The following is a 24,523-nucleotide window of genomic DNA, read 5'->3' on the forward strand; positions in this document are numbered from 1 at the left end:
ATCGTCTCTTTTCTTCCACTTGGAAAAAATTGGACAACGTGGGAGTGTCTATATACGCTCCCACTACTGTTGATAAAGAGCGACATGCCGTGTTTTGTTTTGAAACTGCAACTAATCCTCTTTAGCAGAGCTTTTACCGAGCACCATTCACAACACATATAATTTAAGTTAGCTAGGCCTACATGGATTTTCGTTTTCCTAAACTGAACCATTTTTAGCACAGTTTTTGTATAAATTAGTTAATTTCATGATTACTATGATTCATGGTGAGATTTGAAATGAAAAAGAATATAAAGAATGAGTGTAGTTATTATTTTCATTTGGTTTCAATCTGCAAAGGAGTTTTCAGCACAGCGGACAGCGACCTTCAATCTCTGCTGTTTGGCTACAAACTGCCATCATGCAACATCAGTGCTTTAAGTGGAAATAAACATTATGTAATTTTAAATTAAAAGAGATAGTGTGTGTGTGTGTGAGTGTGTGTGTGTGTGTGTGTGTGTGTGTGTGTGTGTGTGTGTGTGTGTGTGTGTGTGAGTGTGAGAGAGAGAGAGAGAGAGAGAGAGAGAGAGAGAGAGAGAGAGAGAGAGAGAGAGAGAGAGAGAGAGAGAGAGAGAGAGAGAGAGAGAGAGAGAGAGAGAGAGACATTTGGTCAACTTAAAAAATGTTTTTTTTTATGTTTTACTTAAAATATTTTTTTCAAAGTTGACTAGTTGACAAAAAATATTAATTGTTCTCCAGGGTTAAGTTGACTCAACTTTCACTTTTTACAGTGTGGCCTAGTGGGTATGCACAGCTACTATACAAGGTCCATACAAAACCCAAAAGATCAACTAAGTCCTCTCCAGCAAAAAAAAGCATCCAAAGACAGACAAAAAATACACTTTGAGACAGAGATGATATTAAAATAAATTAAAAGGACTTATCTGAAAAAAAAAAAACTTATAAAGGGCATGCTAAATGTAAGAGACTAAATAGCTGGAAACAAAACGTAACATTCACTACCGATCAAAAGTTTTAGAACACTCACTCATTCTTTATTTTTTATATTTTTTACACATTAAATATAACCAATAAATTGTCCAAACTATGGCATAACACAAATGTAACTGTGGGAATTATGTTGATGACTAAAAACACAAATCAAAACTCTGTTATTTTTTAATCATCTGAAGTAGGGCTGTGCAATTAATTGTTTTTGATTCAAACAATTACAAAAACAATAGGTAAAACAATTATTGTGTGAATAAAATATAAATTGTGTGCTGCTGGACCGATGTGTTTGTAAGGCACTAGTAAGTCACCACTGCTTTGACACGTGTAGCCTATCGCAACACTTAATAAAAAGGTTAAATAAATGTTTGTTTTCAAGTCACAGAGTAACCATGTTAAATAATCGTGATAATCATGATTATGATTTTGCTCATCAAGCGGCCCTAATCTGAAGCGCAGTCACCCTTTGCCTAGAAATTGCCAAACCGTACTTGTGTCATTTTATCAAGAATCTTCTTGAAGTTTCACCTTTTAAAAAAAAATGTTTAGGAGTTTATACAGGGAGTGCAGAATTATTAGTCAAGTTGTATTTTTGAGGATTACTTTTGTTATTGCACAACTACAGTGCTCTTGGTCAATTCAAAATGTTAACAAACCCTCAAACCTGAACATTTAAGTAGTAAAAGTGAAATTTTGGCTTTCTTAAGAGAATATTTCTATATACACCATTATTAGGCAACTATTAGTGTGCAGAATTATTAGGCAACTAAATGAAAAACAAAGATTTTACCATCTCACTTGTTTTTTTCACCTGTTAAAGTGAGAATAATAAACAAACTCTACATTTACAAAAAATATATATAAACTCAGTGACCAATATAGCCACCCTTCTTTTCGATAACAGTCACAAGGCTTCCATTCACGGATTCAGTAATTTCTTGATCTGGTCTGAACCAACATTTTGTGCAGCCACAACCACAGCCTCCCAGACACTGTTCAGAGAGGTGTACGGTTTACCTTAGCTGTAAATGTCCTGCTTAAGAAGGGATCAAAAGTTCTCAATAGGGTTTAAGTCAGGTGAAGAATGGGGCCATGTCATTAGTTTTTTATCTCTAAGGCCTTTACTGTACCACTTGTTGAAGAAAGTGTCTTCTAAAAATTGGCAGTAGGTCTGAGAGTTGTTTTTTATTTCCATTTTCAACCCAAAAAGGTCCAACAAGCTCATATTTAATAATACTTGTCTGTGCCTGCCTGCCTGTAATGTAGAAGACACTTTCTTCAAGCAGTGGTACAGGAAAAAGTTTGCATCTTTCAAGAAGACTGATTATTTTGCAAGACAACGCTCCATCACATACATCAAAGTACTCCACTGCATGGCTGGCCAGTAAAGGCCTTAGAGATGAAAAACTAATGACATGGCCCCCTTCTTCACCTGACTTAAACCCTATTGAGACCTTTTGATCCCTTCTTAAGCAGGACATTTACAGTGAAGGTAAACTGTACACCTCTCTGAACAGTGTCTGGTAGGCTGTGGTTGTGGCAGCACAAAATGTTGGTTCAGACCAGATCAAGAAACTGACTGAATCCGTGAATGGAAGGCTTGTGACTGTTATCGAAAAGAAGGGTGGCTATATTGGTCACTGAGTTTATATATTTTTTTTATTTTTATTGTTTTATTAATTTTTTTGTAAATGTAGAGTTTGTTTATTATTCTCAATTTAACAGGTGAAAAAAAACAAGTGAGATGGTAAAATCTTTGTTTTTCATTTAGTTGCCTAATAATTCTGCACACTAATAGTTGCCTAATAATGATGTACATAGAAATATTCTCTTAAGAAAGCCAAAATTTCACTTTTACTACTTAATTGTTCAGGTTTGAGGGTTTGTTAACATTTTGAATTGACCAAGAGGTCTGTAGTTGTACAATAACAAAAGTAATCCTCAAAAATACAACTTGCCTAATAATTCTGCACTCCCTGTATTTAACCGGCTTGTCCTTTATTATTCAGTTTAAGTCAACTACTTCAGAAATAATATTTTACAATAAAATTATAGTTCTACCGAAATTAATCTGTGTGGCACAGCTTTATTTTTGTCTCCAAAAGTAATTTCAAACATTTCACCATACACCTTAAGATGAAAATATTTTTAAGATAATAGTTAACATTTTAGTCAAGTGTTTCAAAACTTTTGTTTTGACTAGTGGTGTATGTCAAAGGAACTTTAACAAACTAAAGAAGAGTTGAGGGAATTACAATTTTTTTTTCAAATGATTAACTTTGTGAAAACAATAACAGAAATGCAAGAAGCTGTCTGTCTTGAAATCAGAACGTTAAAGGAAAGATGAGCTTATTAACAATATGAAGGAACAACTTTTTCATGTTTCATCATGGAAAGAATATGCTAATCATTTGACCTGTCTAGAGGTCGAAAATTAAAGCGCAAAAAATCTGGTGCCCAAATACTAGAAAGGCTCTTCAGATCTTATCAGATAAAAATCTGAAAAAACCTACAAGCACATCATAATCCACACATTGACAAATGATTTACGAGCTATAAAGGGCCATGTGGCTCATATGATCGGAAAGGTGTCCATGCTCAGAGCCTCAGAAAGATTCTCAGACACTAAAATAACTCCAGCTCCACATTACTGCCAAGAAGTGATGTCATTTCATGTGATCAGTGGAACAAATGTGAAAATCTCCATTAACTGTGCATTTGTACAAATATTCACCCCTTTTACCATAAGGCAAACAGCCTCATTGCATGTATGACTACACCTCAACAAGCAAGAAGTACCACGTTTTCACAAAAGTATTGAAAAGCACAACATTTGGTCGCCCAGGAAACACCAGGAATCCACCCAGCAAGAACAACAGGCTATGAGTAATATACACACAGGCGTTTCAACTTCGCTATAGACTAGATTTTAATGACACTCAATGTCAAGTCACACTTTACATTGTCCAAAAAGACACAGGGAAATGACAGTGCCCTCGCTAAAAAACGTAGTCAAGAGCATACTTATACGGCACAAAGATAATTTAAAACATCAGATTAAAACTTTCAAAATTAAAAAATTAATTGATCTTGTAACCCTTTAACTGGTGCAGCCCTTTCTGAGTGGGGTGAAAAGGTGATGTACACCTTCAAATGAATATAACTCTGACATTTTTTTGGTCCAGAAGCCTAATTTTGGACTTTTTTTAAAGAAGACACTTTAACGTTTTTTACGGAAGTGTCTGGATGTGAAAATATTAAATATAAAAAATTGTTATAGCAGTTTAAATGTATTTGAAATAAATAAAAACAATGCAATATATAGTATTATTTTTTACATAAAATTATCAAAAAATAAGGTTTGTGTTGGTTTGCTGTGAGGTTTGCTGCATACTCTTGTCCCAAATTGATAAATTACGGTCACTACATTTATTATTTCTGCTAAAAGGTTTTAAAATATGAAAACTACATTCTTAGACCTTTCCAACAATATAGTTTGTCGTGATAGATTAACATTTACATGCAAAATATTGAAGTAAACTCAGGTGTCCCGTTCACAGGACAGCACCAGTTAACGGGTTAAGTTAGGTCTATCCTGCCACAAAGTGATCTTTACCTTTGTATCTCTTCATCGTCAATCCGAAGGACAGATTCTTGAACTGTATGTGATGATCTAAACACAAGGAAGAGAAATTAATTATGTAAATACAACAAATAATGGTCACATATTTGGGACAAACATGTCTCTCAATGAGCGACAGTCATTATTCCAAAAACCGGTTATGATAACATAAAATGAAAAGCAGAGATTAATCATGTAATGTGTTTTTTGTTATATAAAGCTTTTTTAATTGGGCTGTATATTATAAACGCCATAACCAGGGGAGATCCTTTTGGTAGATTCACTTACTGCTCCAGTTTATGAGCAGGCAGGGTCAATTGTTCAATAAAATACATTGACCTAAACTTCAATGATGCTTTAAAGGTCCCGTTTTTTCCTTTGATTGTGTTAACAGTGCACAATATAACATGTGTTCATTTTTCATGTGTAAAAAACACAGTATTTTTCAAACAATTTACTTATCTCTATACTGCTGTTTTCACTCAAAACGGACTGATGTCTTCCTTGTCCTATGAAGTCTCTCCTTAAGAAATACGTAACAAGTTCTGATTGTGCAGCTTATTTAGTGTGTTGTGAATCGACAGCAGCTTAGCTTAGCAGAGCCGTATTTGGCGACTGGGGTGGTGTTTAGTCAAAAACTCTTATATTAACGTCATTGAACCGGGAAGTACTGTAGCCCGAACCGGCTGTTCGCTGTAGCCTTTGAAAAGGAAATTCTGTTACAGAATTATTTATGCTCTAACATTACACACTAACTAAAGTTTGAAAAATATTATCAGGAAGAACGTGACCTTTAACAGTCAGACCTCAACTCCCAATTTCTGCAAAGAGTGCTTTACCTGAATCAGACTATGACCAGATCAGAACTATTCCTCTTCTACATATGAAAAACTGTTCCCTTTAAAATCCAAACTGAACCAATCAGACATTCACAGATTCAAAGAAAACACACGTGTACACATGGATTTACAGTACTACAAATAAGAATTTTACCTTCAACCATGATGATAGTCTGTTATCATCACTTCAGGATTGCAGATGTCAGATGTCGAGCCAGGTCATTCGCTACTTAAGAACAGCACAAAGCAGTAGCTTTAGCTGATGCTAAGGAATAAATAAAACAAGTAATAAATGTATGTGTTTATTTGTACAGATAACAGTGTAACTGTAAATAATGAAATACAGTAAATGTGTAACTTGATAATTTTGTACCTGTAAATTAAAATTTGATTAACTGAAAGATCTAAAACATTTTCTAAAAAAATTGAAAATGTGTTTGTCTGAAAAATGATGGACATGTGCATCTCGGACGGCTTGGGGGTGAGTAAATCATGGGTTTAATATCATTTTGGGCCGAACTATCCCTTTAAGATGCACACCTGTAGTGTTTTTCATAAGGTATTTTTGCAAAAACTTCTTAAATGATCTTATATAAATAAGACCTAGTCCTGAATTAATCTAAACCCTGTCTGTGAAACCGCTTGAGTGTTAAACTATGACCAAGTTTAAGTATGACCTGTCACTGCTAAAACCTAAGGTGGAATATGTTACATGGCAATCTAAACATCGAAAAAGTATTTAAAATACAAATTGGATTTCAATAAAGTTGTTTCTTTAACAGCAAACTTGAGAGCCACATGACAGATGTAGACCAACTTGATGGTGTGTCAACAATGTGACAAACATGAATTACTGTACTGTGGAGAAGTTCATGTAAGCAGTGAAACGAATTTAAAAGTTTTTTAAACTGATCATTTGTACAGACAGTTGCCCCACCTGCCATTTTAGAAGTTAAAGAAAATTAGTATTTATAATTACAGAGACCTTGACCAGGCAAAGACTCAGTAAACAAAAGCTCACTATAAAAACATGACAATACAAAAATCTGCCAAACGATACAAAAATCTTTCTGAAGGAGGGTGAACATGTTGTTTTAGCACCACAACATATAGCACAAATAAATAAGGGGGATGTCAATCATTTTCTTATGTTAAGACAGGTTAACACCTTTTGGGCTTCTAGAACACAGAAGTCTGCACATATATGTACTATACATATTTATAAGTTCACTTCATGTTATAAAAATCAGCTATCATGACGGGAGAACATGTCTGTCACTAAATACACTAATATCTAACATCCATCCACATCAATTCAACAAGCATACATGCACAGGTATTTATTTGGATGACGTTTGGATGTCTGCAAACCCACAATCAAACACACATATTTGTGCTTTACAAGTATGTCAGTATATTAGATGTCAGTTTTGAACTTACCGGCTGGAAATGTTACAGGCAGTGGCGCTATTGAGTCGCACAAACAAATGAAAATACACAAACTAGATATCGACGCATGCGCCTGCGCGTGCAAATGATTAAACCATGGACTTACACCTAACAGGAAAATAAAATGCTCTATCAAAACGGCACCTAGTTTAATCCACTAGCTGTGAAACTTAGGATCAGAAATAGTAACGTTATTTAGAAGAGCACAGACTCATGCTGCCTTCACGTGCTATGGGAAAGATGATATTTTCCATTTGTGAACTGGTCGTTACCAGCGTGTTGTGTTCAAGTGCATTTTCCATTTGTGAACTAGAATTTACCAGTTTGCTGTGTTCAAGTGCATTTTCCATTTGTGAACTGGTATTTACCATTGCTTTTGTTGTCATTCAACCATTCACGACGTTGCTGCTGCTCTCTGCCATTTTGAAAAGGTCAAAGGTAATCTCATCTCGGCAACTCGGGCATCAAAATATTTTACGAGTTGCCCAGTGGAAAATACCACATGAGGGGTGTTCATGTGCATTTTCCAAGTGGGATTTTGGTATTTACCATAATTACGATAGCACGTGAAGGCAGCATCAGGCTGCTTCCTCCAGTGTCCAGCGCCTTTCATACCGCTATGCATTATGGTTTTGTGCCACTTAATCGTTTATAAACCATAATGAAATGTATATTAAATGTAACTTCAAATAATTCTTCAAACATCCACCCAGGTCAGGTTCCAAAAATATAAATAGGGTACAAAATTGCTTTAAATACTCGTTTACATAAAAGGAGTGACGGATGTGACTACGTCATCAACCTGTTTCCCAAATAGTTTTGTAAAAATACGTTTTAGCTCTATTTGTAGCAATATAAAGCAGTTACACCCTTTAACTGTGTGAGCATGTCAATGAATTTATTCTTATAAAATTATAATTTGAATAAAAGTAAGAAAATAGTTTGTAGTTTACTGCATCTTATAATTTACCGGTTTTTGCATATTGATTACACTGGCTAAACCATGGTTTTATGAACACATTGCACAATAAAGACAATCAATACAGTTGTGCAAAATGTTAACAATTAAAAACTAATTCATATTAATTAAAACTAATAATAATAAAAATCACTGTTGCTGTTTTTTTTAAATACTGCTCTTAATAACCTCATTTATGTAATATAGCCCAAGACAAAAATATCTGAATATACAAAAATAACCCATTTCAAATGTTTACATACCCTTCATTCTATATATTAATATTTAGCATAATTTCAAGAGTGTTTCCCTGCATCAGCCCAGTGTAGTTCCCAGTAGGGATAAGCGGAATAGAAAATGTATGGAAAATGTATGGAAATTATTCTGTGTGGGAAAAAAGGGTTATTGTTATTATGGTCATCATTTGCATTCTTTGTTTACACCATTTTTTCTTCCTCAGATTCACTACCTAACAAACCCAGAAATCTATACAGCACACACACACATACAGTATCTCTCTCCAGCAGATTATCCCTGCTGTTGTAAACTCAGTGATTGAGAGCCAAACCTCAATTGATTTTCAAACCTGCAGTTTTATTATCTCTGTGGTGGCTGGCAATTTGTGCATCAGTCTCTGATTTATGACAACCCTTCATTTAGTCGTCACTGTCTCTGATTTGCAAGTGTGTGGTAATGGTAGGATTTGCGTGCTGAGTCATTTTGAGATCATACAAGAACACTCACCTCATCTCTGCTCACATCAGTCACCAAGAGAAGATGAACTGGGGTGGACAGGCTACTATCACTGTCATTAAGCTTAGGTCATGGGTACTGGGGTGAAAAGTTTGTCCATGGCATTGTTAAATTAAATGAAGGTCTTACATAATACATTTTTAATTTGATGTGTTTTTTGCCAGCATGTGGACATTGCAATTTGGTGGACCCTTGGGTGTTGTCCTAATTTGGTTGTGATATATGCTAATAGAGTGTGATATTTATCCGTCTTTCTATATTTGATCGGTCTGTCTCTCTGAATGTTGGATCTCTTGTCAAATCCTCTCACTATGTTGGTTTAGCATTGTTATGTTTGTTTCTTGTGTTGAGAAAATGTAAAACGCCCATTCTCATGAGCTTGGGGTCATGATAAAGCTATATTAGACTGTCAATTATACTTGCACAATCTGTCCCAAAACAATCTTTCCCTTATGTTCATCTTAACCTCTGCTTAGACGTTTAATTCTGAATTGAGCTGTTGCCATGGAGAGTCATCCCATCCTTATGGTAACCATAGAAACAGCCTCCAAGATAACACAAAAGAGAGGGTGTTAGGAAAGTTTTACAGACAGAATTACAAAGCTGAACTTTTGAACCATCCTCAGCATGCTCTTAACACAGACACTCCCAAACTCTCTCTCTCTCTGTCTTTCTCACTAATCTTAAAGAGAGAGATGTTGAGTGCGATTTTTTTTCCAGCACAAACACCCTCTAAGATGTCTCATGTTGAAATCACTATAAAAGGAAAGTGGCCAAGCCAAAAGTAACAGAGCCCTTAGGTCAAAAAGGGACAAATCAGCCATTGGATTAAATTGTTAAAAAAAAGTTTATATTTGACCTATCAATTAGTTAAAACAACCCAGCAAAGGTTACATTTCAACCCAACATGTTGGATTAATCCCTTTTGACCCACATTTATATTGTGTATAGTGAAGTGTATACATCTCAGTAGTTTCTAGTTATACCTTGGTGTATTGTGTTGCTTTAATGGTGACACTGTAAATAGAATACAATTTAATATTTCTGAATTAAATCATATTAAGCAATCATTTTAACAGTCAGCTCATAGACACAGAAGCAAGGCAATATGTCACATTATTAAGAAAGAAAAGTTTATTTTGTGATTTATAAACAAAACACATTACCACTTTTTCATTGTAATGAAATAAATCAGGAAGAAGAGAAAGGAAGAAAGAAATGGACATCACTAAATCACCATCACATACTGATGAGCAGATGTACAAAAACAAGGTTTTACAACAGATGAGCGCCATTCGGTTGCGCAACCACCACCAGACACTATGAAATTATGACAGCATGAACGCTCACTAGATACAAGCATACTGTACACTACATATATTGTATTTTACATCAGGATTGTTTCCCATTTTTTGTCAAAGAAGTGAAAGAGAAGAGATAGAGTGATCATACATAATTTAGCTACAATATACAGTGCTAGATTGATCAATATGTCAAAGCGGAACACAAAAGTGTTTTTTTTTGTCTTTTATTTGTTCTCATAACAAAAAATGAAAAGCGTAAGATCAAACCGAGAGCTTCAGGGCATGACACTATAGCGCATTTACAAATACTAAAGGATTAGTAACATTATAACGGTCCACTGTTATCAGTGCAAAGATGTCAGTATGCAAAAGCCTCAGAGACATACACAAACCTCTTTTGTGAATAATGATTCAAAACCATAAACAAAAATAGTCAAATCATAGCCATCTATATCTATATTCATATATATCTCTATATAGTAAGTGTTTTCTGTTTGTATGGTCATGCAGCGGTCACATTTGTGTAGTTGTGACATCAGTTTGCGACAGGATAAACAGGCTGCGTGAAAGAAACTGGGGTTCAAAGGCATGACGGGTGGAGACAACAGTCTGTTGCGAAGTTCAGGCAATTTAAAGAGGCAACGAGGAATGAAATCCCAGTCCCTGTAATGAAGGCCCGCACTAACCATAGATTACTCATTGGGGGCCCGTCTGTAAAAGTGCCCCAAAAATTTTGCAGGGAGGGCGTGACAGGCATTGTATGCATTACCACATGTCTAGAGCTAGCCTACCTGGCAGACAGAACGAGACAGACAGACAAAAGCTCTGTACAGTAGCAATAAAGTTGACTTAAAGCTTATAAAAACACGCTCAAGAAAACCCTTGCACTTCTTTGCCCCAATTTGAAAACCCCTAACTAATATGTTCATTGCCCTTGAGGTGTGTCCTTGATCCTCCAGACATCACGCAGAAGGGAGGAGAATCTGTTAAAGAGAGTAAGACACCGGACGCAGTCCAGTGATGAGCTGAGAGAACAGGCACAAAGTCAGGGTTAAAGGAGGTCAGGGTCTACGGGCATGGGGCAGTGCAATTCAAAACTCACACCATAACCCACATTCCATATCTACAGAGGATATTACAGGACAGTTTATAAGGTGAAAAGTGTTTAAGGTTTGGTGAAGCAACAATAATACTGGTCAATATGCATAAACATTCTCTGCCATAACAGGGCTCATAATCACGCTCTAAGACAGCTTCCAGATATATTGGCCCATGAGTTTTACATCCCATTGAGAGTAAATCCATCCCACTGCTGAAATAGACCCATCATGGTTAAAACATACATACATGCCAAAGATCTCAAGACCAAACTTCACGCTTTACTGAGTTAAAATCAGTTCAGAGCAGGAGAGATAGCGGGAGCCTCAGGAAACGCATTGGTTCTTAACCCTGTTTACTAGATGTGTGTTTATATACGTGTATGCGAGGGTACATACAGGACTGCTCACATATATACTGTACTTTTCTGTGGAGGACGTTAGCTGGTAACAAAATTAAAGCAACAAAAAAAGTGCATTCCATCATTCAATTCTTTGTCTTTTTTATAAAATGCTGCTTTTGAGAGTGAAAACATGTTTCAGTGTCTCTGTTTTCAAGATGTTTTCCACACAGGATAAGTGAATAATTAAAAGCAATATTTGAGCAGGTTGTTTTACATGTGGTGACCCGCCTGTCTATTTACACTAGCGTGCGTTCTGATTCCAGAACCACAAACTAAACCCCCCTCCCTCAATGTTTTTCAATCCATCTGAAGTGACACAGCTTACAAACATTTCAAATCTGATTTCGTCTCCCTATCGGAAAAACAAAAACCACAATCAAGACAGAAATACCAACATCAGTCTGAAGGGGTGGGATAAATTTTGAGTGATCTGAGATATTGATCACAAATCCAGATTAAACAATCGCATGATTTCATTAAGGAGTAAGGGAACACTGGCTATATCTGTAAATGCGAGAGATAAACACAAAGCTTCAGATAGGACCATGCATTAAAAAAAGTAATTTTTGTTTTTTCCCCAGACTGCTGTTGAGACGTCTGTCTTTTCTGTTAAATCTATTTCCTCTCTCTCTCTCTCTCTCTTTAGTCGTCGTCATCCTTTCCTTTGTCCCGTTTGTCCTTCTTCTCCTTCTTCTTTTTCTTCTTCTTCATTTTGGCCTCATCCTTTTTTCCGAAGGAAATAAAGTCGCTCTTGTCGTCTCCATCTTGTCCTTGTCGGATGGAAATAATGGCTGGAGAACCAGGAATGATGAAGGCTTCGGGAGGAACCTCACCCGGTTTCAGGTGCGGAGGAGGACCCCCTGGAGGACCGTACCGGAAATGCCAACTGTTACTGTCCACTCCGGCACCTATGGGAGGAGAGACCTCTCCACCCTCCTGGTCTGAAAAAGAAAGAGAAACTATTACAATCTTCATAAATATTAAAATCAAAATAGAAATACGATGCTTCAGAACTGTACAACATAACTTTTTATGTTACAAATTCTAAACAGCAACTAGCCCATAATAAACAACTCAACAGAATGTGGTCGTTTTACGGGCATCAACTATAAACAAGCTGAATTTTTTTTTCTTCAGACATAAATTTCTGCTGTTCTTTCTCAGCACTGGGGTAAAAACAGTCCCAGAGAAACCACAGTAAATTAGCAACATTTAGCCTGAGAGAAGGAGAAACGCTGTAGTGTGACTGTGCTGGATTTTCTGACCTGAAGAAACAACAAATCTGACAATCTATAACCAACCAGAGAATAAAGGCTCTCACAAACAATCCAAACCAATTTTACACAAAAACATCACATAAAGAATGACACATCTATAAAGTTGTTTCTCAACTCCAGCCCTGCCTGAATGTTTTTGATGTCTCCCTATATAAAAAAAGCTAATTCTACAAAAGGCTAGCTTGACAGTATGTGACACCAGGATTAACAATTGTTCAGCGTGTGACACCGGCGTACCACAAGAGAGGTACTGTGATGTCACACGGCGATCAATCTGCATTGCACCAATTCCAACAAGCCTAATGTTTTAGGATTTTAGAGTTGAAAGGTGTTTAATAAAGACGTGTTATTCATCTAAAACATTCTGGGAGCGGGGTGCGAAGACTGGAATTGAGAAACACTGATGCCATCTTAGACTCAGGAGAGAGTATTAACGTAGTGTACGCACTTTTCTTAGTGACGTATGACAAATTCGGAGGGCGGGGGGACAGAGCAGCAGCAGAGAAACGCGCTCATCCTGAATGCGGATGAGACTAAGATGGCGGCGCTACCGGAAGGTAGTTAATTACGTTAATACAATTTTAAATATGGATATTTCTACAACAACACCGCATGGATTATCCTCAGAAGACCTTTGTTTATCATCCTGGAGCCGTTTGGATTTAATTTGTGAAGGATGGACGCACTTTTTTTGGACTTGAAGGTCGTGGACTATGGCTGGACCCGTAACTTTACATTTAATCAACAGAAAGATCTAAAATATTTTCTAAAATAACCGAAAATGTGTTTGTCTAAAAAACTATGGACATATGCAACTCGGACAGCTTGGGGGTGAGTTAATCATAGGCTAATTTTCATTTTTCAATGAACTATCGGTTTAAGTTTTGCCTCTTAAATAACATTTCTTCAATTTTCACTTTGGAACGATTTCCTGGACAGGGCTTAAAGGTCCCGTTCTTCCTGATCCTATTTTTCTAACTTTAGTTAATGTGTAATGTTGCTGTTATAGCATAAATAATACCTGCAAAATGATAAAGCACAAAGTTCACTGCCAGGCGATATATTTTCTTTAACAGAATTTCCCTTTCAAAGCCTACAGCGAACGCCCAGGACTACAGCCCTCATCCTGGTTGAACGACGACAAAGCAAAAGTGTTTGACTAAACTCTGCCCACATAAAAACGTCAGTCGCCAGCTAAGCTTCATATACCAAGGAAGACATCAGCCCGTTTTCGGGACAGGGAAAACAGTGCTATACAGATAAGTAAATTGTGTGAAAAATGCTGCGCTTTCTTACACGTTACATAAGAACATGTTATATTGCGCACTGTAAACACAATCAAAGCTTTAAAACCACAGGAAGAACGGGACTTTTAAGTCTTCTCCACGACTAATGGTTGTTTAAGATGTTTTAACTGTTACAGTAATGTTAATGTTAAAGTATGTTTGTAAAAAAATGTAGTAATTTTACTAAGGCCTAATCTTGGATTAATCTAAACTCTGTCTGGGAAACCGCCCATTTACTATTGTTCAGTGTCTATTCACGGATCGGTTTCTCTTTAGTTGCAACCATTTCACATTTAAAAATATCGCAGATTTTGGTAACTGGTCTGATCTGTATGCACTACATCCCTTGCAGACTACACTGCCTCCTCTCTCTCTCTCTTTCTCTCTCTCTCTGTCTAATCAGAAGTTAATCTCATTTATAACGACAATGGATCACTACAATACACACTTCACATTTTCCTGTGTATCTACAGTAGGTGTGTGTTTGCCCCTGCCTTTTGTCTATCGCTTATGTTGAGGTGAAGATTAAGATGGATTACAACCTCAGAAACATTCTTCATAAGATATGTGTGAGCACAAGGTTGTGTATGCAGGTCTGTGTGTTTGAGATGAGACGGAGAAAGAAACAGAGACTCAATAGGCAGCATTTATTATGAGACCTCAGGGAACTGCATGCCTCTCCTTCCAAATCCCCCACACACATACACAAACTCTTGCTTTCTCTCAAGTCTCTATCTATTTTCTCTCTGTCTTTCCTCTCTGTCTCTGACTTCCTGTCAGAATGAGAACAATTGATCAGCATTAAAGTAAAACTAATTGGAAAAAGCAATGCTACAGACTTCTAACTTAATTTCACTACACTACCAAAATTAAAAGTCTAAAACATTTTACATTTTACTTAATGAATAAGTATATACTTATTGTACTTAATGGAGAGAGGAATTGTATAGAATTTCTTAAAGACAAAAAATGTCATCCTTTTCTCCTCCATCCTATAGTAACAGCCACACCCACCTCTGTTTATTTCTCCCTTCTCTTGACCTTTTGTGTAATGTAGCATTTGGATAAAGATCTATGATGGCTCACAGATAATAGCACAGGTTTAATAAGCTGTAATACAGGAGTATGATTATTACGACCAGTGAAAGAGTCGGCTCATAAAATGGTGATGTGGAGAACACTGAATCGTCCTCCAACCCCCTCCCAGTCTCTTGGTCTCTCATTCTCTCTCTCTCTCCTAGAACAGTGCAGTTTTGTCTTACATAATTCAGAAGAGGAAGATGAGGCGAGGAACGGCAGTTTGAGGATGATATTTCTGAGCAGCACTGCACATGCAAATAATTATGGGTTTGTTTATGAAACCACATCTCTCATTTAAAGCACTGTGTGTGACAACAGTTTTAAATTCGTTTTTGGCCCTGCAGAATATGGGTGGTTTTCATATACCGTCTAGTCTGAGAATCACAGAATTTTAAAGGATCATAACTGTAGTTTATTTACTGTCTGTTCATGTCATCTTTTGGGACAAAATAATTAATGCTACTTACATAATTTGTGTGTGTGTGTGTGTGTGACTAATGAATATCTCTGTTTAGGAAGTGTTTGTGTCTGCGTGTTTGTGTGAGTGTCACACCTTGGAAAATCAGGCTCTAGTAATCCTGATAAAATACATGCCAGATGGTGCACACAGGATTTTTTATGAGATTGCCAGGACAGCAGCATGTGTGTGCGTGTATGTGTGTGTGTGTGTGTGTGTGTGTGTGTGTGTGTGTGTGTGTGTGTGTGTGTGTGTGTGTGTGTGTGTGTGTGTGTGTGTGTGTGTGTAAGAGTGCTGCACTGTCTAAGAGAATTATGCTTGGTGGTTGTCTGACAAGAATCTGACTTGTAACCCAAAGGTTACCGGTTCGATTCCCCAGACGGCTAAGGTGTTCTTGATCAAGGCATCTTTCTGCCATTTGCTTCCTGGGCACTGCAGTGAATGGCTGCCCATTAAGTGCATAAAAAGAAATGTATTTTTTTAGGCTTGGAGGGATGAAGAGATGTTAAGCAGGAGTATACATGCATGTGTGTATATTACATCTAAGTATCTCTTAATGACATGTTTTGAAAGCAAACACATGCAAGCACTCCTGCAAAAAGGTTTCTTCTGTTCACTGTTACTTATTGGTTAAAATTTTCATTTAACGCATGGGTATGTGTTGCATTGTAGGCAAGGGATTCTGTTCGACATATGGCATTGCAGCTGAACTGAGAGCCTGTGGACTGCCCACCTGCAGAGGTGATCTTTAAACAGGATAGGTCACACTCATCCCTCCATCCATCCCTCCCTTTTTCTAAAGCAGTGTGTGTAGCTTATTCAGTGATGATGAAAGAGCAGCTAAAAAACCTTTTACCTCTGCAATACAAAATGTTTTCTTTTAGCTTTCCTTTAACACAAAAAATTCATTTTTTGTGTATACGCTTGTCTATCTTCTTTTTCTCGCTCCATTTTGCATCGCTCCCTTACTGCTCTCACTCTCTCTGCATTTTCAACACCCTGTTTGTGGTATGAATGGTTGCCGTGGCAACTGCCTCTTCTGTGGCTGTGGCACAGACACTGATGGAAACTAATACAGAATGCTCTCTCTCTCTCTCTCTCTCTCAAATGGTCAAATGCTTCTCTCCCCTAGCAACAGAGGCAGTCACAGCCCCTCCTCTCTCTCTCTCTCTTTCTCTCAGTTTTCTCTTTCACTCGCCCCATAGTCACCCTTTTCTTCTCATTGTCACTTTCTCTGTCCCTTTCTCCCTAAGGCTGCTGTCTACCTACCTTCTGCATCTAAAACACTGTTCTTCTCTCAAACACTCCATGAATAACATTATACCACATCTAGACAAAATAAAACATACAAAGGATGAGGGAGATGACATGCACGGTCTTAAGTGCATTAAGGTAATTCTGATGTTTTGTCCATCTGTCTTACAGTGAGAGAGAGAGAGAGAGAGAGAGAGAGAGAGAGAGAGAGAGAGAGAGAGAGAGAGAGAGAGAGAGAGAGAGAGACAGAAAGAGACGGGCGTTGGCTTCTCCAGTGTTTTGCACAGCAGGGCTAAATGAAGCTCATAAAAATGCAGAGCTGCAGCTTAATACAGCACAAACCTCCAGGCATCCCATCATAAATCAGCATCACACTGCTACAGATTTATGACATAAATGTCCACATTTTCACCTGCTGCTGGTAAAAAAACATAATTACCTGACCCCGCCTCTTTTCTGCAGATCTTATTTAAAAATCATATAGACTCTTTACAACAGGACTTGACGTCAATAACATCCAACACTAATGAATGTATATTATCCTCATTCTATTAAATTATATTATATTATATATTAAATAAATGGTGTTTGTTTGTCCCTTTGAGAGTGTCACAAAATCGTTTGCATTCTCTTATATTTTTGCTTTTGTGTTTAACAGAAACAAGTCATACGTTTGGAACGACATGACGGCAAATAAAGAAAAATATAGGGCATGGGCGGACTAGCCAATTGGCATACCGGGCATTTTCCCGATCGGCCACGGAGCTATTTGGGCAGACAGTCCTGAGTCTGACACTTTCTTAATCTATATATTAATGTTTCTGACCAGGTCACATGGTTAAGCACCAACCCATTTCACTTTGGTCCTGCAGGCGTAATGCATTAAAAATAAAAAATAAAAAAAAATAAATAGCGCAAGAGTAACCACCGGCCCTTCGGCCCATATGCTATTTGCTTCACTGACGTAGTTGCAGTGTCAAAATGTTGACAAATCAAAATGAAAGGCGGCGGGAGTTTCTATTCACAGAAGCCATCGTAAACGACTCCCAACCAATCGAATCAATCAATTACCAATTTTTAATCAATCAAATTAAGGAAATCGAGTTTTCGTTGAAAACTGTGTATCCATGTTTCCTTCTCATGCTAACAAAGTCCGTCCACACCTTTGGTCACACTTTTTGTCTGTTCTGGTAGCTTTCATTAAATTTATTTGTTCTCGATAATGGCCAAACTTGCCCATTGGCCTACGAATCATCCCCATATCTACTAATTGGCTATATCACTCTGTCTCCTCTACACTGATAAGCTGGTGTGTGGTGGGCGTTCTGGCGCAATATGGCTGCCATCGCATCATCCAGGTGGATGCTGCACATTGGTGGTGGTTGAGGAGATTCCCCCATTCATATGTAAAGTGCTTTGAGTACTGAGAAAAGCGCTATATAAATGTAAGGAATTATTAATTATTATATCATGGTTGGTATACACATTCAAAAGACCAAAAAAAACGGAAAATGTGTGCGTTATCGAATGAGGGGCCATTCTGGTCCAAAATGCCAAGGCCAATTTTTTGTCCCAGTCGGCCCGTGATGTAGGGTTTGTTTCAACTTGTACTTGAAAAATCTTAATAGCCCCCTAGATCTCACAGCTCAGCCTTTACATCAGCTACACGACTGAGAAACATTGAGAGGGACATACAGAGCAAAAGGGAAATAATGGAGGTAGAGAGGAAGAGACAGAGTGTAGAGAGATGGAGAGAGCATCTAAAGTGGCTTATTTCATTTATTTCCACAGTTTCTACTGCTCCAGTCATCAACACAGACTTAATTAGAACAAATTGCCCTTTCATCGCACAATGATTGCGCCCGTTTTCTCTCTCACACGCTCTCTCTTTTTCATCTTATTGAAACTAAATTACCTCCATTACTCTGAACGCATCAAGATATCAGATCATCATTCTGTCCGATAGGGTCTGACCTGAACATAGACATTCATAACCCTCACGCTGAGCTAATTTGGAAATTAAATATTCATTCCTCGCACCCAGCCAATGACCCTGTGACCCAGGTAGCAACTCTAGCCAGTACGTACGACTTGCTCAAGATCCATACAGGCACTGCTTCAAGTCACATGTGATAATAAATTTTTTATCTCCCAAATAAAATGAATAAGAGCACGTTGCAGGTCAATGGTGGCACTGCTTAAAAATGCATGTGAACTATCAAACATCATCATATTTGTGCTAGCAGAACATTTAACAATTGGCCAAATTAGTATTAAATGACTAAACACACAAGCCTAGAGCTGAACGTTCATGATTACATTTGTTATGTGCTAGTTGATTGTTCGCTAAAACATACTTTATCTTCATTTCTATAGCCTGGATGTTTTTGTTGACGCAGTAGTGATTAGCTTGTACTGTAAGTGGAGTTTCTGAGTATGTGTGGACATCTCTGATTAATAACACGGACTCTGTCCTTCACACAGAGACAGGAGATCTATCAATTATTTGGAGTGCAAGAAAGAGAGAGAGGAAGTAAATGGGCACTGTAGAGACAGAATCTAATACTGTGGATTAATCATCATGAATAGCTGTCTCCATTGCGAGGCACAGTGTGTGCGTGCTTGTGTTGAAATAGTCTGGACTGATCCTCATAAACATTCATCCGCTAATCGAGTCATCTCTCTGGGCTTTGGCTGCGGTTTGCTCTGAGCAGATAACCTTCACGTCCCCAGTCACCGTGTCATTTCCTCTTTCGGCTGATAAACTGGGTTTACGCTGGATGTGGTCAGATCGTAGGAAATCTCAAATCTGTGTCACTTTCTTCATCGTACAGCTCAAACAGGCCACCTAAACTAATCCATACTGTATAGTCTCACATTAAGACCCACTGTTAAATGATTCTGCAGCTATCAGATTGTGGGAAATTTCAATTCACTATTTTGAAAGTATTATGGTCATCACCTTTCTACACCAATAGATCTGTGTTAATTTCTTTATGTAAAACAGGCCATCAGTCAGAATCTTAAAGTTTAAAGAGAAAATAAAATGTTAATAAAAAATTTAAGTGTTTAATAACATAGAGCTGAGAAAATTTTTTTTATTTCTATGTGAACGTTCCTTAACCATTTTTTTTAAGTTTGGTTGTTTTCTGATGTCTTCAATGTGAATTTGCATAAACGTTAGATGTGGCCAAATATGCGGATGATGAAGACATTAATATATTGCGCTGTGTTCTGTGAGCTGCACTGAGTTCCTCTCTGAAGTGCTCAGCCGGGATCCTATAGAAGCCTCATGTAGGTCATTTTTATCCATCCCTGCATCACTGCAGTAGATCAGCAAAAGAGGCCAACGCATAAGAGACCGCAGGAAATGAATCACGCAAGCAAAAGAATGCTGGAAAGAGTGTGAGACTGGAGAGAAAGAAGAGAGTCCAGTTCGAGATAAGAAAGTTTGATGGTCCTCAGGGGGAATACCAGTGTGCCCGAACCCTCAGGACACATAGCGGATTGGCCAGATATTTTTTTATATCTTTTTTTAATCCCCTTTAGTATCCAAAGTAGAATTCCTTACAGTTTCATGGAAGCCTTGGTTGAAATGTTAAACTTGTAAACGTGTTTACTCTTAAAAATAAAAGCGCTTAATGGTTTTCCACAGCAGTGGTTCCTGAACCATTCAGTTTAATGTTCCTTTAAAAGCACTATTATTTTCTAGACTCTTTATAATGTGGAAAAAAAAATCACTTTTACCAACACAAAAATATTTTGTGAAACAAAAAGGTTCTATAGATGTTAAATGTTATTTATGGAACCATTTGGCACAAAATGGTTCTTCTATGGCATCATGAAGCGTCTTTTTTAAATAGTGTATTTCATGAATAAATTGCTTAGGGATGGATCTCAGATGTTTCTCTAAAACTTGGACATGGTGAAAAAGTATATGGCTATAAATAAATGCAGACCGATTAGCTAAGATTACCTGGTCTTGGTATAATTAGATGAGAAATATTTTAGTTCATATTGCAATTTCTGGTAAAAAAAATAATGGTAGTAAAATCCATCTGTCACTGGGGTGGTACATTTTCAAAAAGTACACATTTGCACCTAAAGAGTTATTAGTACCCCAAAGGTATATGTTTTTATATCAAATGTATACATATCTGTACAATTAGGATCTTTTTAAAGGGTACTGTCCCATTGACTGCTTGGGACTATTTTTCTGGCAGTGTATGGGATCTTGAAAAATCTGAGCAAAGTCTGAGACATTGCTGAGAGTTGTATGTGAAACTTGAGAGGAGACACATAATATTATGTATGGCTTTTTCTCCATTTACTCTGTATTTATATTCATTGCTATTTCTTTTCTTACCCGCAGCACTGGAGACCGTAGGCCAATTCTGAACCATAACTCCATGAGCTCCCTGCATCACAGACGACTCCTCCATGTGGACCGAACTACGCAAACAAACACAAGAGATTGTTGTTAAACTTTTTATCAGCTGACTCAAATCTTGATTCAAATTCCTTGGTTAACCAGCACAAACATATTTCTCAATTTTCTTGGTAATCCACATTACAATGTTCTCAGAAATCAGATTTGTTTTTTTATGTTTCTTTCATTTAAACCTGGACAGGGTTTAGATTAATTCAGGACTAGGCTATATTAGGATAAGCCCTCCCCGGGAAACCACCTCTTAAAGTTTAAATAATGAATAAATTTAGCTAAAATTTGAAATAAATTTAATAAATAAACAAAGTACATAACATACATAAATATTTAAGGTCACCAAAATATTCTGAGATGCTGCTGGAGAACATGATCATCAGATTTATATTAGTACTTAGCTTCATAACTGTATCATTAAAGCCAATGAGGAACATTCTGAAAAAAATCTGAAAATCATTTTGCTCAAAAACATTTGATAGAAAAAAAATTAGGAAAATGTACAATAGAATCATGTCACTAGTGTCTCAGATTTTTGGACCTCACAGTATGAGTCTGCATAAACTTGACTGATGATGTTTTAAATAATTACAAGATGAAAGTTGGTGCCTGAAGGCAGGATTTGTTTTGTAACTGTGCGCGTGGTTAAGATGGAGTTCATGACTGAGCCAGAGGAAAATGTAGGACTGTCACAAGAATGGGAATACAGTAGACTGGATTAGAGATTAAGGATTACATTTATCTGTCCTGCACATTCACACCACATCTGTGATTTTATCTTAAACTCTCTGTACACTCAACATTTCAAAGTATCTCAAACTTATCAAGGGTATCAATACTATAGTAAAGGGAATGGGTTCACAGTTTAACCTTCAAAGTCAATAAGAAATGTTGGCAGGAAACACTGACACTATTCTAGGTGCATGATTTATAGGTGCATTTTATGCCAAAAAATGTCAGCATTTCAATTATCAAAAAACAACTCCGCCTCTAAAATGATTTTTCTATGTCTGATGTCACTGATTTCTCAACCTTTCCCTTCTAACAATTGTCATCCAAAGAAAATCTCCTGAACTAAATTATTTATTTCTCTTGTTGAACACCCTGCTTCTGTCAGAAAAAGGTTTCAAACAAAATGTTGCACACAGACCTGAACTCAAATAAATGTTATTGCTAAACCAGATGGAAAAAAATCAGATTATCACTGCAAAATACTTAAAGAGTTATTATATCTCAACAGCATTTCTTTAACTTATACATTACAGTGTAAGGTCTTATTACAGAGCTATAACTGCAAAATTTGTGGTCAAAAATTGTATTACTTGAACTTAACATTCTGGCTTCATATCTCTAAAAAAAATCTTTTTGCTCTCAATGTTGCAGATGTCAGACAAACAAAGTCAAATCAATATTAAAAATAATTTGTTTGTTTGGCAAAGCTGAGGGTTTTTAAAAGAACGCCTTCTATTAAGCAACATGCAAATCAATACATCAAGTAATACAGATACATAAATCTAAACATTAACATAGGATACCTAAACATAACAATGCTAATATGGCATTATTCTGTTATTCGGTTTTCATTGTAGAAGTGTTTTTTTCTTAGGCATGGCATATTTTAGTTTAGTTTAGTTGGTGAAAACAACCGTGAAAGACTCTGATTGGTAAAAGCATCTTTCTTGTTGTCAGGGGAAGAGGCAAAAGACCCTAAATATGAGGCATCCATGGTAGATCAGGGTAGTAGATGTTCTTACAGACAAACCATATAACCAGTCAAAACTAGTTGTGCAGCTACAAAAAAGGAACTAAGCCTGTGTATAGGTGACTAGATGGGTATAATACTGAGCTGCACTTTTATCTGGTGCAGCATTTAACATTGGTTGGAGTGTTCACTCTTTTAAAGTGTAGACATCATGCTGTCTAAATACAACTCTTCAATAAAATCTTTGATAGAAAATCAGTTTGTCCATCTCTGCATTAATTTTATCCAATTTTCTGATCAGTCTACCACTAATCCATTTTATTCTGTGTGGTCATTCGACCACACAACACACATAGAGTAATGGCACAGATCTCCAATAATGATTTCATAGGCTGTTTCAGCAAGGTTGTTTAGCAATGCTGATTTTACAGTTATTATTACAATTATTTCACAGTATAAACATATATTCAGAAAGAGAATATCACTGATATCAAGAGACAGAACAGAAGATGGGGGCATAACCACCATTTTAGTTCTCTCTCTCTTTCTCTCTCTCTGATGGATATCTGCAATCCAAGGTCAGGCGGTTACTGCTGCTAATACATGCTGTGTGTGTGTGTGTGTGTGCGTGCGTGCGTGCGCGTGCGTGTGTAAGCCATTTTAAAGAGCTGTGAAGCAGCAGTCACTAAGACGGATACAATATTAATGAGAAACACTGGAGCAAATACATGATCCTCCTCTAATGTTCAAACACACACACACACACACACACACACACACACACACACACACACACACACACACACACACACACACACACACACACACACACACACACACACACACACACACACACACACACACACACACACACACACTCTCTCTCTCTCTCTCTCTCTCTCTCTCTCTTTCTCTCTCTCTCTCTCTCTCTCTCTCTCTCTCCCTCCCTCCCTCTTTGACCTTCTGCCTGTGTATCAGTGTCCTCAATCACTCTCTTTACTCCAAATTTCTCTGCCTTATAGCCAAAAGCTTAAATTACCTCCCACAACTTTTCCTATCTAAATATTATCCATATGCGGCAGTGTTTCTCAATTCCAGTCCTGGCACCCTTACCCCCAGAATGTTCTAGATTGGAGGTCTTCAACCTTTCTCATGCCAAGGAAAATTTATAGTTTTTTCACCCAAAAAAAGTAACATTCTGACATTTTCTCATCTCATGTACTAAATCTGTAAAAATAAATTCTGATAAACACAAAAGATGAATGATATTTTAATAAATGATGGTAAGCACACAGTTAATTGTAACCACTGACCTATATAGTAGAAAAAACTAATCTGATGTAATTTAATGGAATTAATGTTAAAAAAAATTAACAAACCTTTGATGTTTGACCCTTAATATCATTAGAACCACGACTACCAATTATAGAAACCCATTAAATCCTTATGTTTCTGCTTCAAATGTCAAAGAGAAAAACATCATCAATGTGAAATTACATTTGCTAAAGTCTCATAAATTGTAAGACAGCAGTCTGATTTAATGCATGAAAATGATTTGTGTAGCTACGTTAGCTCTCATTAAACTCTGTTGTAATTAGGAGGAAATCAGT

At 37.0% G+C, this 24,523-nt stretch overlaps 1 protein-coding gene across 18 annotated transcripts in view; it reads right to left on the minus strand.

Annotated features, from left to right (window-relative positions):
- Nucleotides 1-9,722: 9,722 nt before the first annotated feature.
- Nucleotides 9,723-24,523, minus strand: part of LOC135760849 (protocadherin alpha-C2-like) — a 115,439-nt gene continuing 100,638 nt past the window's right edge. For all 18 annotated transcript variants that reach the window (XM_065274947.1, XM_065274920.1, XM_065274929.2 and 15 more), the window contains 2 exons: nt 21,137-21,222; nt 9,723-12,357 (listed from right to left, as the gene is read on the minus strand). In XM_065274947.1, coding sequence (XP_065131019.1) covers nt 12,059-12,357; nt 21,137-21,222 — 385 coding nt within the window. In that variant the 3' untranslated portion in view covers nt 9,723-12,058. The remainder of the gene's footprint in view (nt 12,358-21,136; nt 21,223-24,523) is intronic.

The sequence above is a fragment of the Paramisgurnus dabryanus genome, chromosome 16 (assembly GCF_030506205.2).
Source record: "Paramisgurnus dabryanus chromosome 16, PD_genome_1.1, whole genome shotgun sequence".
Taxonomy (NCBI): domain Eukaryota; kingdom Metazoa; phylum Chordata; class Actinopteri; order Cypriniformes; family Cobitidae; genus Paramisgurnus; species Paramisgurnus dabryanus.